Source organism: Rhinichthys klamathensis, unplaced genomic scaffold (assembly GCF_029890125.1).
Source record: "Rhinichthys klamathensis goyatoka isolate OS25496 unplaced genomic scaffold, OSU_Roscu_1.1 h1tg000040l_1, whole genome shotgun sequence".
In the NCBI taxonomy this organism is placed as follows: domain Eukaryota; kingdom Metazoa; phylum Chordata; class Actinopteri; order Cypriniformes; family Leuciscidae; genus Rhinichthys; species Rhinichthys klamathensis.
Genome location: NW_026606587.1, coordinates 7,957,156 through 7,969,557, shown reverse-complemented (window position 1 = coordinate 7,969,557; position 12,402 = coordinate 7,957,156). Strand labels below are relative to the sequence as shown.

General features: G+C 37.3%; 1 protein-coding gene across 1 annotated transcript in view; it reads left to right on the top strand.

Moving 5' to 3' along the window:
• The window catches only part of mtor (mechanistic target of rapamycin kinase), a 191,538-nt gene that overhangs the window by 15,045 nt on the left and 164,091 nt on the right, over positions 1-12,402 (top strand). Inside the window, exons 5-11 of the mRNA XM_056246740.1 lie at positions 1,912-2,112; positions 2,214-2,348; positions 2,838-3,113; positions 5,705-5,813; positions 5,997-6,180; positions 6,969-7,097; positions 8,452-8,696. Of these exons, the coding sequence (XP_056102715.1) occupies positions 1,912-2,112; positions 2,214-2,348; positions 2,838-3,113; positions 5,705-5,813; positions 5,997-6,180; positions 6,969-7,097; positions 8,452-8,696 (1,279 nt within the window). The remainder of the gene's footprint in view (positions 1-1,911; positions 2,113-2,213; positions 2,349-2,837; positions 3,114-5,704; positions 5,814-5,996; positions 6,181-6,968; positions 7,098-8,451; positions 8,697-12,402) is intronic.

Here is a 12,402-nt window from a genome sequence, read left to right as displayed (position 1 = left end):
TAATGAAGCCACATTTTTCAGGAAATCAGAAATAAACACACAGCTTCATTTTGCAAATAAAAATAATGTTAATGCAATGTTGTACATGTTATAATGACTAATTATGTTTTTTGCAGATGCATTGGACAATGTTTTATATTTGTTTTAAGACAAACAAATGTCTCCACATAGATTTATTAAGATTAAAAAACTAAACAGTGAGCTTTTTATTTATGCAAACAGCAACTAAAACTTACCAGTAACTTCTGAGGCAGTATCTTCATCTCTTCGAGTCTGCTTTGACGTGAAAAGCTTGGCTCTGATTGGTCAAATTGAATGTAGCTGAACTGAAAAAGACGTGCTGTTACACTTTGTGTCAAAAATACGACTGGCAAAGACAAGTAACGTTAATGTAATACAAATCTTACCTAGAAGAATCACAACATAATGAGGTTCCAAATGTCACACGCCATGCAAACTTGAAGAAGCTGGGTAAAATCACGTTTGTCATAACGCTACGTTTCAAAAAGTTAATCACAAAAAATACCACCTAATCCATATGAATCGCGTGGTTTCCTCCTACTCCTCTAAAGAGACACGATCGCTCTATATATTTTTAACAGTTTAAATTTAGACTTCTAAATCTAATCACATTCAAGTAACATACACGCACAGCATATTATCTGATAAACGGAAGCTCTGAGTGAGGTGCGAACGAGCTCATTATCATAAGAACCAATCACAACCACTTAACGGCTCTGGAACCAATCAGGACTAGTCACGTGTATTATGCTATTGTTTGAATTTAACTAAGTACAAACTTTTTTTAACTTCTCTGGAAAATGTATCTATGATCAATTTCAAATAATATGATGTTGAAATTCTTGTGGGAATTTTAGTAGTACAAACGTAGCATGCAGTGGACAACAGCCTTTTACAAGTAGCCTAAAACAAGTAAAAGTGAACAACATTAATTAGGTATGCTTATTGCAATGCTTAATAATAGTTGACAAATGTTTCTAATACATTATAAGTTGGTACATTGTAAATATATATATTTTTAAATATTAAAATGATAAATACATACATATTTAAAATATATTGCAGTTAGGCCTAAGTGTTTATAAAGTTCATATATTTTAAACACACTAAAAGCTTAATCATTTTGCTATGTTCTTACACAAAGTACTCCAAAAATGTATTGTAAGTAAGAGCAACATAAGTATGTTTTCTTTAAATGCACTAAAACTTGACTAAAAGTATTCTTGTGTTTAGCATATTTCTTAAAAATGCAACTAAGCATATTATTATTACCAAAGTATACTTATCGTGCACTTTTTAGAAATATGTTAAAATTATGCTTGTTTTTAGCATATTTTTAAAAGTATAATTAAACATGTATTTATTACCAATGCACTTCTAGTGCACTTGTTAGAAATATATTAAAAGTATACTTGTGTTTAGCATATTTCTTAAAAGTGTAACAAAGCATATATTTTTATCCAATGTACTTATAGTGGACTTTTTAGAAATATGTTAAAAGTATGCTTGTTTTTCAATATACTTTTAGAAAATATACTAAAGTACAATTATTTTAAAGTGTGTTAAAAGTTGTATTGTAAAAATAGGTAAAAAGGATGATGCTAATATACTTTTAATATATTTAAAGATAGTACACTTTTTGTTAGTATATTTGCAATGTACTATTGAAAAAGGGAATATATTTCAAATATAATAAAGTATACTTTTTTTCCACTTGGGTAATGCCACGGATATGTTGCGATACAAACTTAATATCAGAATCTCTTCAATTTTATTGGTTATTTTTGTTTCCTGAACAGTACTAGTCTCAGTCTATGTGATCTCATTGCTCTCCTCAGTGACCACTGTGTGACTCCACTGACCCCACTTGGCACTGTGTTTTTGTTTCAGGTGCTGGTTTTGCGAGAGCTCGCCGTTAGCGCACCTACATTCTTCTTCCAGCAGGTGCAACCGTTCTTTGATAACATTTTCTATGCTGTGTGGGACTCCAAACAGGCCATTCGTGAGGGTGCAGTATCTGCACTCAGAGCCTGTCTGATCCTCACCACACAGAGAGAGACCAAAGAGATGCAGAAACCACAGTGGTACAAGGTCAGAATCAACACAGCTTTACCTGTTTACAAATATGTTTGCATGAATGCTATGGGTATATGGGCACTCACACATTCTATGTGTTTTGTTGTCATTAACAGCAAACATTTGAGGAAGCCGAGAAGGGTTTTGATGAAACTCTGGCTAAAGAGAAAGGCATGAATAAGGATGACCGTGTGCATGGAGCTCTACTCATTCTCAATGAACTAGTGCGAATAAGCAGTATGGAGGGAGAGGTATGACATTGAACATGCTACGGGCAGCATGACACATGATTACCTCACGTTACACTGCCTTACTAAAGCTTTTTTACTGTTTCTTTTATTTTCTTTGTTCTATTTTATTGGTTCTTTTTCTTATTGTTTTGCTTATTTTTATTGTAAATTTGTTAATTTCTTATTTTTCTTTGTTCTATTTGGTTCTTTCGTTTGTTCTTTCTCTTGTTTTTTGCCTTTTACTTTTTCTTTGTTCTTTCTTTCGTGCTACTTTGTTATCTTTGTTATCTTTTGCCATCTTCAGTCGTTCATTTGGTTGATCTTGTTTTCCTTTTGCATGTTCGTTTCTGTTTGTTTATTTAACTTTTGTTTCACAATTTTTGCTTGCTTTGTTTATTTTTGTTTCTTTGTATTTTTCTTTTTGTTTGATCTTTCACTCATTTGGCATTATTCATTGCTTCAATATTTTCACTTATTTGATTAATGATTTTGGTTCTTTTATTCCTGAAGCGTATGAGAGAAGAGATGGAGGAGATCACGCAGCAGCAGATGGTTCATGATAAGTACTGTAAGGAGTTGATGGGTTTCAGCACTAAGCCTCGGCACATCACACCCTTCACCAGCTTTCAGTCAGTGCAGCCACAGCAGTCCAATGCTCTGCTGGGGCTGCTGGGATATAGCACACCACAGGGCTTTCTAAGTTTTGGAGCTGCACCTGTTCCCTCTAAAAGCACGCTGGTGGAGAGCCGGTACTGCAGAGAACTGATGGAGGAGCGTTTTGACCAGGTGATTGTATTTATTACTGTAGTGAAGAGGAAATTAATGTTTTGGAAGAGACTGTAGCATTTTTATCTGTTTTCTTTCTTTTTGAGTCAGTCTACCATTTAGGGTACGTTGTATGTGCATTGAAGAAAATATATATTTTTTAGGGCTGTTAACGCATGCGATTAATTTTTTCCCAGTTTAACGCGTTAAAATATTTAACGCAATTAACGCAGCATCCATTAATTTTTGTCATCCTTTGGGTAGCGTTGCATTATTTGATCCCACTCTTATTCATGCAAATGCTTTTAAACCATTCAAGCGCGACAAGACAAAAGAGAACGCGCTGCCTGTGAATGTCCTGTTTGTGACACACAAGACGCACAGAAAGACACGCGCCAGTATCGTGCGCACAGACTCTTTCACCCTTGAACGAACAATAACACACACAATTATGCCAAAATATCAGTTTTGACTTTCTGTCAGTAAAGTTATTCAAAGAACAAAGGGAACAGAGAAACTTAATCACTGCTCTTGACTAAATAACTTTTGTAGCTTTAATCAGAGGTGAACTCTTGAGAAAAATTTCAAACAAACTGAAACGGTAAACTTTCGAGGCTATATATACACTCACCTAAAGGATTATTAGGAACACCTGTTCAATTTCTCATTAATGCAATTATCTAATCAACCAATCACATGGCAGTTGCTTCAATGCATTTAGGGGTGTGGTCCTGGTCAAGACAATCTCCTGAACTCAAAACTGAATGTCAGAATGGGAAAGAAAGGTGATTTAAGCAATTTTGAGCGTGGTGTGGTTGTTGGTGCCAGACGGGCCGGTCTGAGTATTTCACAATCTGCTCAGTTACTGGGATTTTCACGCACAACCATTTCTAGGGTTTACAAAGAATGGTGTGAAAAGGGAAAAACATCCAGTATGCGGCAGTCCTGTGGGCGAAAATGCCTTGTTGATGCTAGAGGTCAGAGGAGAATGGGCCGACTGATTCAAGCTGATAGAAGAGCAACTTTGACTGAAATAACCACTCGTTACAACCGAGGTATGCAGCAAAGCATTTGTGAAGCCACAACACGCACAACCTTGAGGCTGATGGGCTACAACAGCAGAAGACCCCACCGGGTACCACTCATCTCCACTACAAATAGGAAAAAGAGGCTACAATTTGCAAGAGCTCACCAAAATTGGACAGTTGAAGACTGGAAAAATGTTGCCTGGTCTGATGAGTCTCGATTTCTGTTGAGACATTCAGATGGTAGAGTCAGAATTTGGCGTAAACAGAATGAGAACATGGATCCATCATGCCTTGTTACCACTGTGCAGGCTGGTGGTGGTGGTGTAATGGTGTGGGGGATGTTTTCTTGGCACACTTTAGGCCCCTTAGTGCCAATTGGGCATCGTTTAAATGCCACGGCCTACCTGAGCATTGTTTCTGACCATGTCCATCCCTTTATGGCCACCATGTACCCATCCTCTGATGGCTACTTCCAGCAGGATGATGCACCATGTCAAAAAGCTCGAATCATTTCAAATTGGTTTCTTGAACATGACAATGAGTTCACTGTACTAAAATGGCCCCCACAGTCACCAGATCTCAACCCAATAGAGCATCTTTGGGATGTGGTGGAACGGGAGCTTCGTGCCCTGGATGTGCATCCCACAAATCTCCATCAACTGCAAGATGCTATCCTATCAATATGGGCCAACATTTCTAAAGAATGCTTTCAGCACCTTGTTGAATCAATGCCACGTAGAATAAAGGCAGTTCTGAAGGCGAAAGGGGGTCAAACACAGTATTAGTATGGTGTTCCTAATAATCCTTTAGGTGAGTGTATATATATATATATATATATATATATATATATATATATATATATATATATATATTATATATATAGCCTCAAAAGTGCACAAAAAAGGGTGATTTCAGTTTGTTTGAAATTACTTTGTTCCTTAAATTACAGTTTTTGCAGTGTCCTTTTCTAAGTGAATGGTTCTTGAGTTTAGAAAACTTTTTTTTGTTTATATTTGATTTCCTTTAAATTTAAAAAAATATAAATTTTTCTTATGTCCTCAAAAGTTCTGTAAACTGTTATTAACCATTTGTTACCAACCATTTGACTAACCCTTTGCAACTAAAAAATGGTTTATCACAATTCCACGCGGCCATTATCATATGACGTTTTTCTTCCCACTGAGTCTAGCTGGCGCTATAATAAGCAAATTTACATGTGTGCCAATGATTGCAGAAATGTATGGGCTAGAATTAATACCCTCAAATCAAATGGTCATATAGAATTCCAAAATTTTCTGAAAAACATACTTTTTCAAAAAAGGGTGATTGTCTAACTCACTTGGAAATTGGAATGTATTTAAAGATTAAAATCTTTTAAATTTTTTTTTGATTTGTCAAATTTGAGCTAATATATGATTCAGAAATGATCTATATTGTCTAAATGGCCCAAAACATCTGTGTTTCAGTTTCTGAACTTTTCGCATTTATAATAGAATTTTATGTTGCAATTATGTTTCTGAATAGTGTCATGAATAGAACAAAGTGCACAAATGTTATGACATTATGGCTCTGCTGTTGTATCAGGTGTGCCGTTGGGTGCTAAAATACAGGACCAGTAAGAATCCACTAATCCAGATGACTATCCTAAACCTTCTGCCTCGACTCGCTGCCTTCCAGCCTCACATTTTTACTGGTAACCCACCAACTGATTTTTGATATCAATAATTAAATGTCTTTCTAATTCAGTGACACTTTATTTTTAACAAAGCTTAATTTTTTTAATATATTGTGGTGCTACTGTGCATATTACAATAATACTTTAGTTTGGCTTTACTTTTTTTTTTATTGACTATGTGTTTTTTTCTTCTACCCTCAGATCAGTATTTGCAGGACACTATGGGGCACCTGCTGGGCTGCCTGAAAAAAGAAAAGGAACGGACGGCAGCGTTTCAAGCATTGGGTCTGCTGGTGGTGGCTGTGAGGGCCGAAATTCAGCCCTTCCTCACCAAGATCCTGGAGATTATTAAAGCTGCACTGCCACCTAAAGACTTTGCACACAAGTAAGAATCTGAAACCATCCAAATCCAAACCTTCTTCAGTGCACAGCTCTGATCCAAGCACTATATAGAGGCCAAAAAAATGAAAGCAATAAGAGGGCATACAGTGATTATTAAGCAGATGAACCATACAGCTTAAAATGATTTATTGTTTGTTTAAAGACTATGGCAACGTTATGATCCATGCTAAATAAATTACAGTTGATCCCATGCAATTGGCTGTTGATCAGTTTATTTCTTTTGTTCATGTACAGCATTTTCACTTGACAGCTTGTACCATAGACAAAAGTAATGAAGCCACTATCATAATGTTTTATTACAACTGTTAGTACAACCAAGAGTCAGATACTCTGATTTATTATTTGCTTTTTTTTTGTTGCTAATTTGCTAGCATTATTTGCTATGTTCAGCTGCAGCCTGTATTTATAATTTTCAGAATGGGGGGCGTATTCATTCTAGAGAATATTTTGTATTTCCCTGGAAGCAAAAGACTGTAAATTTTAACAAGTACAAAATCTGATAACATTTCATTTCGTCAACTTCTAGGAGTACAACTTTTAGTAATATTAAGTTAGTAAGTTTGCTGTCCAATGTTTATTAGTGCCAGGCAACATGATCGGAGTTCAATATAAAATTTAGCTCATATATGTTAAATCATGACTTTGAACCTACAAACACAATCAGATTTTGAATCTCTCCAAATGTACTAGTATTGTTACTGTTTAACTAAACATGAAAAGTTAAGAATGTTGTCTTTTCTTTTCTTTTTCTCCTGTGTTGTAATCTTTTAGGAGGCAGAAGACTATGCAGGTGGATGCTACTGTGTTTACTTGTATAAGTATGCTGTCCAGAGCTATGGGGCCTAGCATCCAACAGGATGTCAAAGAACTTCTGGAGCCAATGTTAGCTGTTGGTCTCAGGTACTGTACCAGTCAAACTACTTTGAGTTAGTGTTTTATTCAAAATTTTTCTTAGTTATTATTAACTAATAATAAAACTCCTAAACATAAATGCAGTTGATTGTGCAAAAACGTTTTGCTTGAATTCTACATCAGAAGTCTGCTACCCGACCTGAGCCCGACGTGTCCCGAAGAATTTACGGCTTTCAGGCTGGGTTTGGGTTAATGTTTCATGAATATCTTCGGCTTCGGGTCTGGTTCGGGTTTGTAACTAAGAAAAACTATATGTAGTTAAGGCTTGAGTGCCGTCTACTGTGTTGTGACCGAAAGAGCTTACATATATATATTATTTATATAATAACAGAACTGTTTTATGCGTGTGCCCTCGCGCGCCCTTTCAGTCACAACACAGCAGACGACACTCAAACCTTAACTATGAGTGCGATTAAAGCAAACAATTACTGAGGGAAAACGCATTACAGTGCCAAATGATGCAAGGAAAGCTGCACTGCAACGAATAATACTGAATAGGCCTAAAAGGAAAAATATTTGGATAACAGGTGAGCTTGGGGATAGCACAAAATTATACATAAATCTCTAGAATTACTACGCAATAATGTGTGTGTGAAGTGAATGAGTGTAAACTAAGCACAGTGGAAATCAAATAGCTGCGCTACCGTCTCTGTGTCTCTCAGAAATCAGAGCTTTGTCAAGAGTAGTCCTTCTATCAATAAAATACTGCATTATAAACATTTTCTACTATTTGATATGTATATTTAAATGTTTTAAACCTTGAGAGACGATATGATAGACGATATTATGATACACAAATGAGTGAAAACTATGAATGAAATGAGCACGTGCTTTCGTAAATCAAATAGCCTTGTTTCTCTCGCTTCTCTCAGAAATCAACTTTGTCAAAAGGCTGCTATCAACTAAAACTACATACATACATACACATTTTCTACTGTTTGATATGTGTATTTAAATGTTTAAATCATTGTACGATATGATAAATAAATGAGTTCAAACTATATGCATGAAAGAAAGCGCGATAGGTAGTCAAATAACCTTGTTGCCGTCTCTCTGTGTCTCTACCACTTGATGTGTCTATTATGTTTTAAACCTTGTACCATATGATCTTGTCGTTTCAACCAATAAAAGCTCAGCGGTTACTTGTAGTGTAGGTCTTACAAAGCTGTCTTGGCTTACATCTCTACAGCGAGATTTCGGGTTCGGTCTTAAACTTTAACACTACCGTTTGGGTCGGGTCAAACGGGTTCGGGTCCTGTGCAGACCTCTATTCTACATGCCAGAAGATTCAGACATCATTTCCTGTGTCATCTATCTGATTCTGTCCCTCTCTTCTCTTTAGTCCTGCCCTCACCGCAGTACTTTACGACCTGAGCAGGCAGATCCCACAGCTGAAGAAGGACATACAGGACGGTCTGCTAAAGATGCTTTCACTTGTGCTCATGCATAAGCCTCTGCGTCACCCAGGTATGCCCAAGGGCCTGGCATACCAGTTAGCATCACCCAGCCTGACCAACATCCCTGAGGCTAGCGATGTGGGCAGCATCACCCTGGCACTGCGTACTCTCGGCAGCTTTGAATTTGAAGGTACAAGACACTTTAGATGACACTTTAGGTTAAAATGCCATTTTCTTTTCAGTTTATTTATAAATTATGACTTTTTTTTTTTTGCAAAGATCTACTATTAATTATGTACTTTCATTAATAGTGTCTTAAAAGGCACATATTGGTCAAGGGCAGAGATATTTTTGCTGACCAATGTCCTGCAAAGTTTTACTACAACCTTTTCCCAACACACCAGCCTGGAAGTTTCTAGTAACCTGGACTATCACCTACTGTAGTCAAGTCACCTTTTTTATTTAGCGCTTTATACAGATTGTTTCAAAGCAGCTTTACAGTGATAACAGGAAAATGATTCAATGATGCAAACAGTTCATTTCGGCTGTACAGCAGCTCTAAAAGAAAATACTGTCATTGTTCAGCTGAAGTCAGTTCAGTGTTGATTCAGTTCCAGTGTAAAGATCATTAATTATTAAATTAGTTAATTTCATCTATAAAGTACTTCTGCAGAAAATAGTGAGGTCATCGTCCAGCTCAGTTTAGATCTCTTCCAATAGTGTCGGTTCAGTCCACTGATCTATATAATGACTGGATAGCTCATGACGTTCTAAACTGCCACCAGGCAGTGAAGCCACCGGAAGTGTTCGAGCGGCCATCTTACGATTCCCTACCAGCAGAGGGCTCCAACGGCCGTTATACAGAGATAGGTAGCTCCGACGGCACTTTTAAGATGACCCGCTGCGCATCAACAAGTGTAAAACGAAGATCACAAAAGGATCTTGAAAAACTGCTCACAGGTTGTACTTTAAGCCCATATATAGTAATTTATATGCACAATTGTCGCTATTTCCGTGTTGTTTAAAAAAAAAATGTATAGCCTACTATGCATTCTTTCACAGACGTATTCAAGTTTAAACCCAATAAACGTATTATTCAATGCATTACTTCTTATAAATTTAATTAAATGCATATATTTAATATTTTCATGTCAATCCGTGCTCAGTTTGACCACGAACCATGCACTGTCACTTTAATTCAGCGCCTGCAGCACAAACGGGCATCCGCGTGCAGTGAAAGCTCCAACCTGTTGACATGGGTATGGTAAAAAATATGCACTGCAAACGGAGTAGACCTATGTGTAAACCCCTTATTTACACTGCACACATCTGCGGCGCATTATGGCTCCGACAATGTTTTATTCCTACCTTCACGCGGTGTCAACTCACACCAGGAGCATTTCCACGTAATTTGCCGATTTGTGGGCGCGATCAGCTCCGGTAGCCGTGTCGCAGCTGTAAACGCGCCGCAGACGTGTGCAGTGTAAATAAGGTGTAAATAAGAGGTGAAACAGGTGTACATTAACCCATACAATTTGTATTATGCATTTCCTGGACATGTTCTTGCTAACTAATCAAATACTTGAACAGACTACTGATCTATCTGTAAAACACAATCAGAAAGAGCTAAATTTTAAAAGTTCACAATTCACATATACTTAATTTTTATTAAGCAGGAATAATTTCCGACTTTAAACAAATACCCATTTAAATGCTTAGGATGTTTGCGTTGTAAGACTGTTCAGGGAGACTTTAGATTTAAAGACGGTGTCTCGTTATGCAATGTTTTCTCAGTCAAATCATACAATTTCCTATTGATTCAATAGAACGCGTGAGCTCACTAGGGAATCACAATATGGCGGCGCGGTGGCTTCACTGTTTATGACGTCATGAGCTATCCAGTCATTCTATATAGATCAGTGGTTCAGTCAAATCAATAATATTGTTGAATATTGAGTGACCTCAACTATGCAAGCCAGAGGGGACAGTGGCAAGAAACCCAAATTCCATCAGGTGAAAGAATGGGGAAAAAAACCTTGAGAGAACCTGGCCAGTTGTCATTTGGCCAAAGAACAAACACGGTGTGATTATGATTCAGGCAGCATCACTCGTCAGAAATCAGATTGTGGATCGTAGCATTCAAATATTTCATCCAGTTACTTTTTCTTGAAGATCGGATTCATCATGCCAGTATGGAGACGAAACTGGTCATAGGTCTGTGCAGAGGGCCTGTCTGCCTCTTGTGGTCTTTGCTAAGGATCTGTGCCAATGGCTGTCGTGTCGACGAGGCCTTCACAGGGGATTGTTTAGTTGACAGGATCTCAGCTGATGTTCAGGGCTGTGTTGTGGTCGTGTCTAGGTGCAGGTCCACCATCTGATCTGGGTACAAAGTGGATATGGCTGACTACGGTAACCTCAGGATAAACAGAGAGACTAATATTAGGATAGATGCCATTCTTCTTACGATCTAACAAGTACATTGGGTGTTATGGGAAGTGTTCCCGGTTCCGGTTGGGTTGACCTAATTTATTCAACCTAACAATCCTTTAACGGAGGTGAATTATAGAAATTTGATCATGTGTTATGTGTATGCCAGGTTAAATAGATGTTTTGGTAACACTTTATTTTAAGGTGATGTAGTTACATTTTACTACATGTACTTGCGCACTGGTGGAAAGGTCCCGCAATTAGACCGGATGTCGCCACTCTTTTCACACGAACAGCAACCAGAAGGCGGCGGAATAGGGAGAGCACTAAAACAGTGCCCTTTAACTTCTGTGCAGGTCACACCTCTCGAATTTGGCTTGACCGAGAAAGGTGTAATTTTCAAGCGGGAAAAGTTCCTTTGTTTGGAAGCTGACTTGTTTGCGTGATCAGAGTGGGCTGGCAGTTTTGTGTCCCTTAGTCTGATTAATATAACAAGCGTACAATGCATGTTACAAGGAGGAGATATACACCAATGTTAAACAAAGATGATTTTGATAGGCAGCAAGATATAGATGAGGTTACAATAACTAGTATTCCATCATAAGGCATGCCTAAAACAGTATACAATACTGTATTCAATTCTTCAGAACAGTATACAATTCTTTAAGCGCAAAGGAGCAACCTGAAAAAATGATCATCAAATTATGATTTGATGGTCTGGATAGAACAGTTATTGCTGTAAAGTATATACAAATTGTTTACTGCAAAGTCAACAGTTTAAAAAAATAAATAATCTAGACATAGACACTAATATTCCCTAAATTAGACATATTCAAATGGCAGACCGCGATCCGGGTCCGGACCCTGGCTTGGTTCCAACCGTCCCGCGAGACTTAATGACAACCATTTTACCATTTCCAGTTAAAGTGAGCAACATGTCAAAACAACGGAGCGGTTCAAACCACAAGTGCTCAGGGTCCTTTATGGTAATGAGCTTTCGGCGCTATATGCTCTAATAATTTTATCCAGAAATAAAATCGCTTCATTCAAGCTCTTTCCGTTCCATGCGTGTTGTTTTCCCTTGCTAAAGACACTAAAGCACCTGGAAGAGCTGCAGATGACGTGGTTATTTTAACAACAGTAGTAGAAACACACTGATCAGTAAAATAGATGGATACTTTTGCTAAAACACTGCAGAAAACAGCAATGCTGCAAAGATAGTTATTTTATCTGGCATATATGACTCTGACCGTTCAAACCAGGTTTGTGACAAGACGTTTTTTTATTTTTTAGATTTAGCATTATTAATCAGCATGTAAGAGCATTAAAAAACACACACACACACACATGATTTCTATAATTGGGAAAATTCTTTGTAGATGGAAAGACAACAAAAACTTTGAAATTTCTAGTTCACTTTTTTTTCTGCTCATGATAAGGGCATTTAGATTATTATGTACAATGTTTGT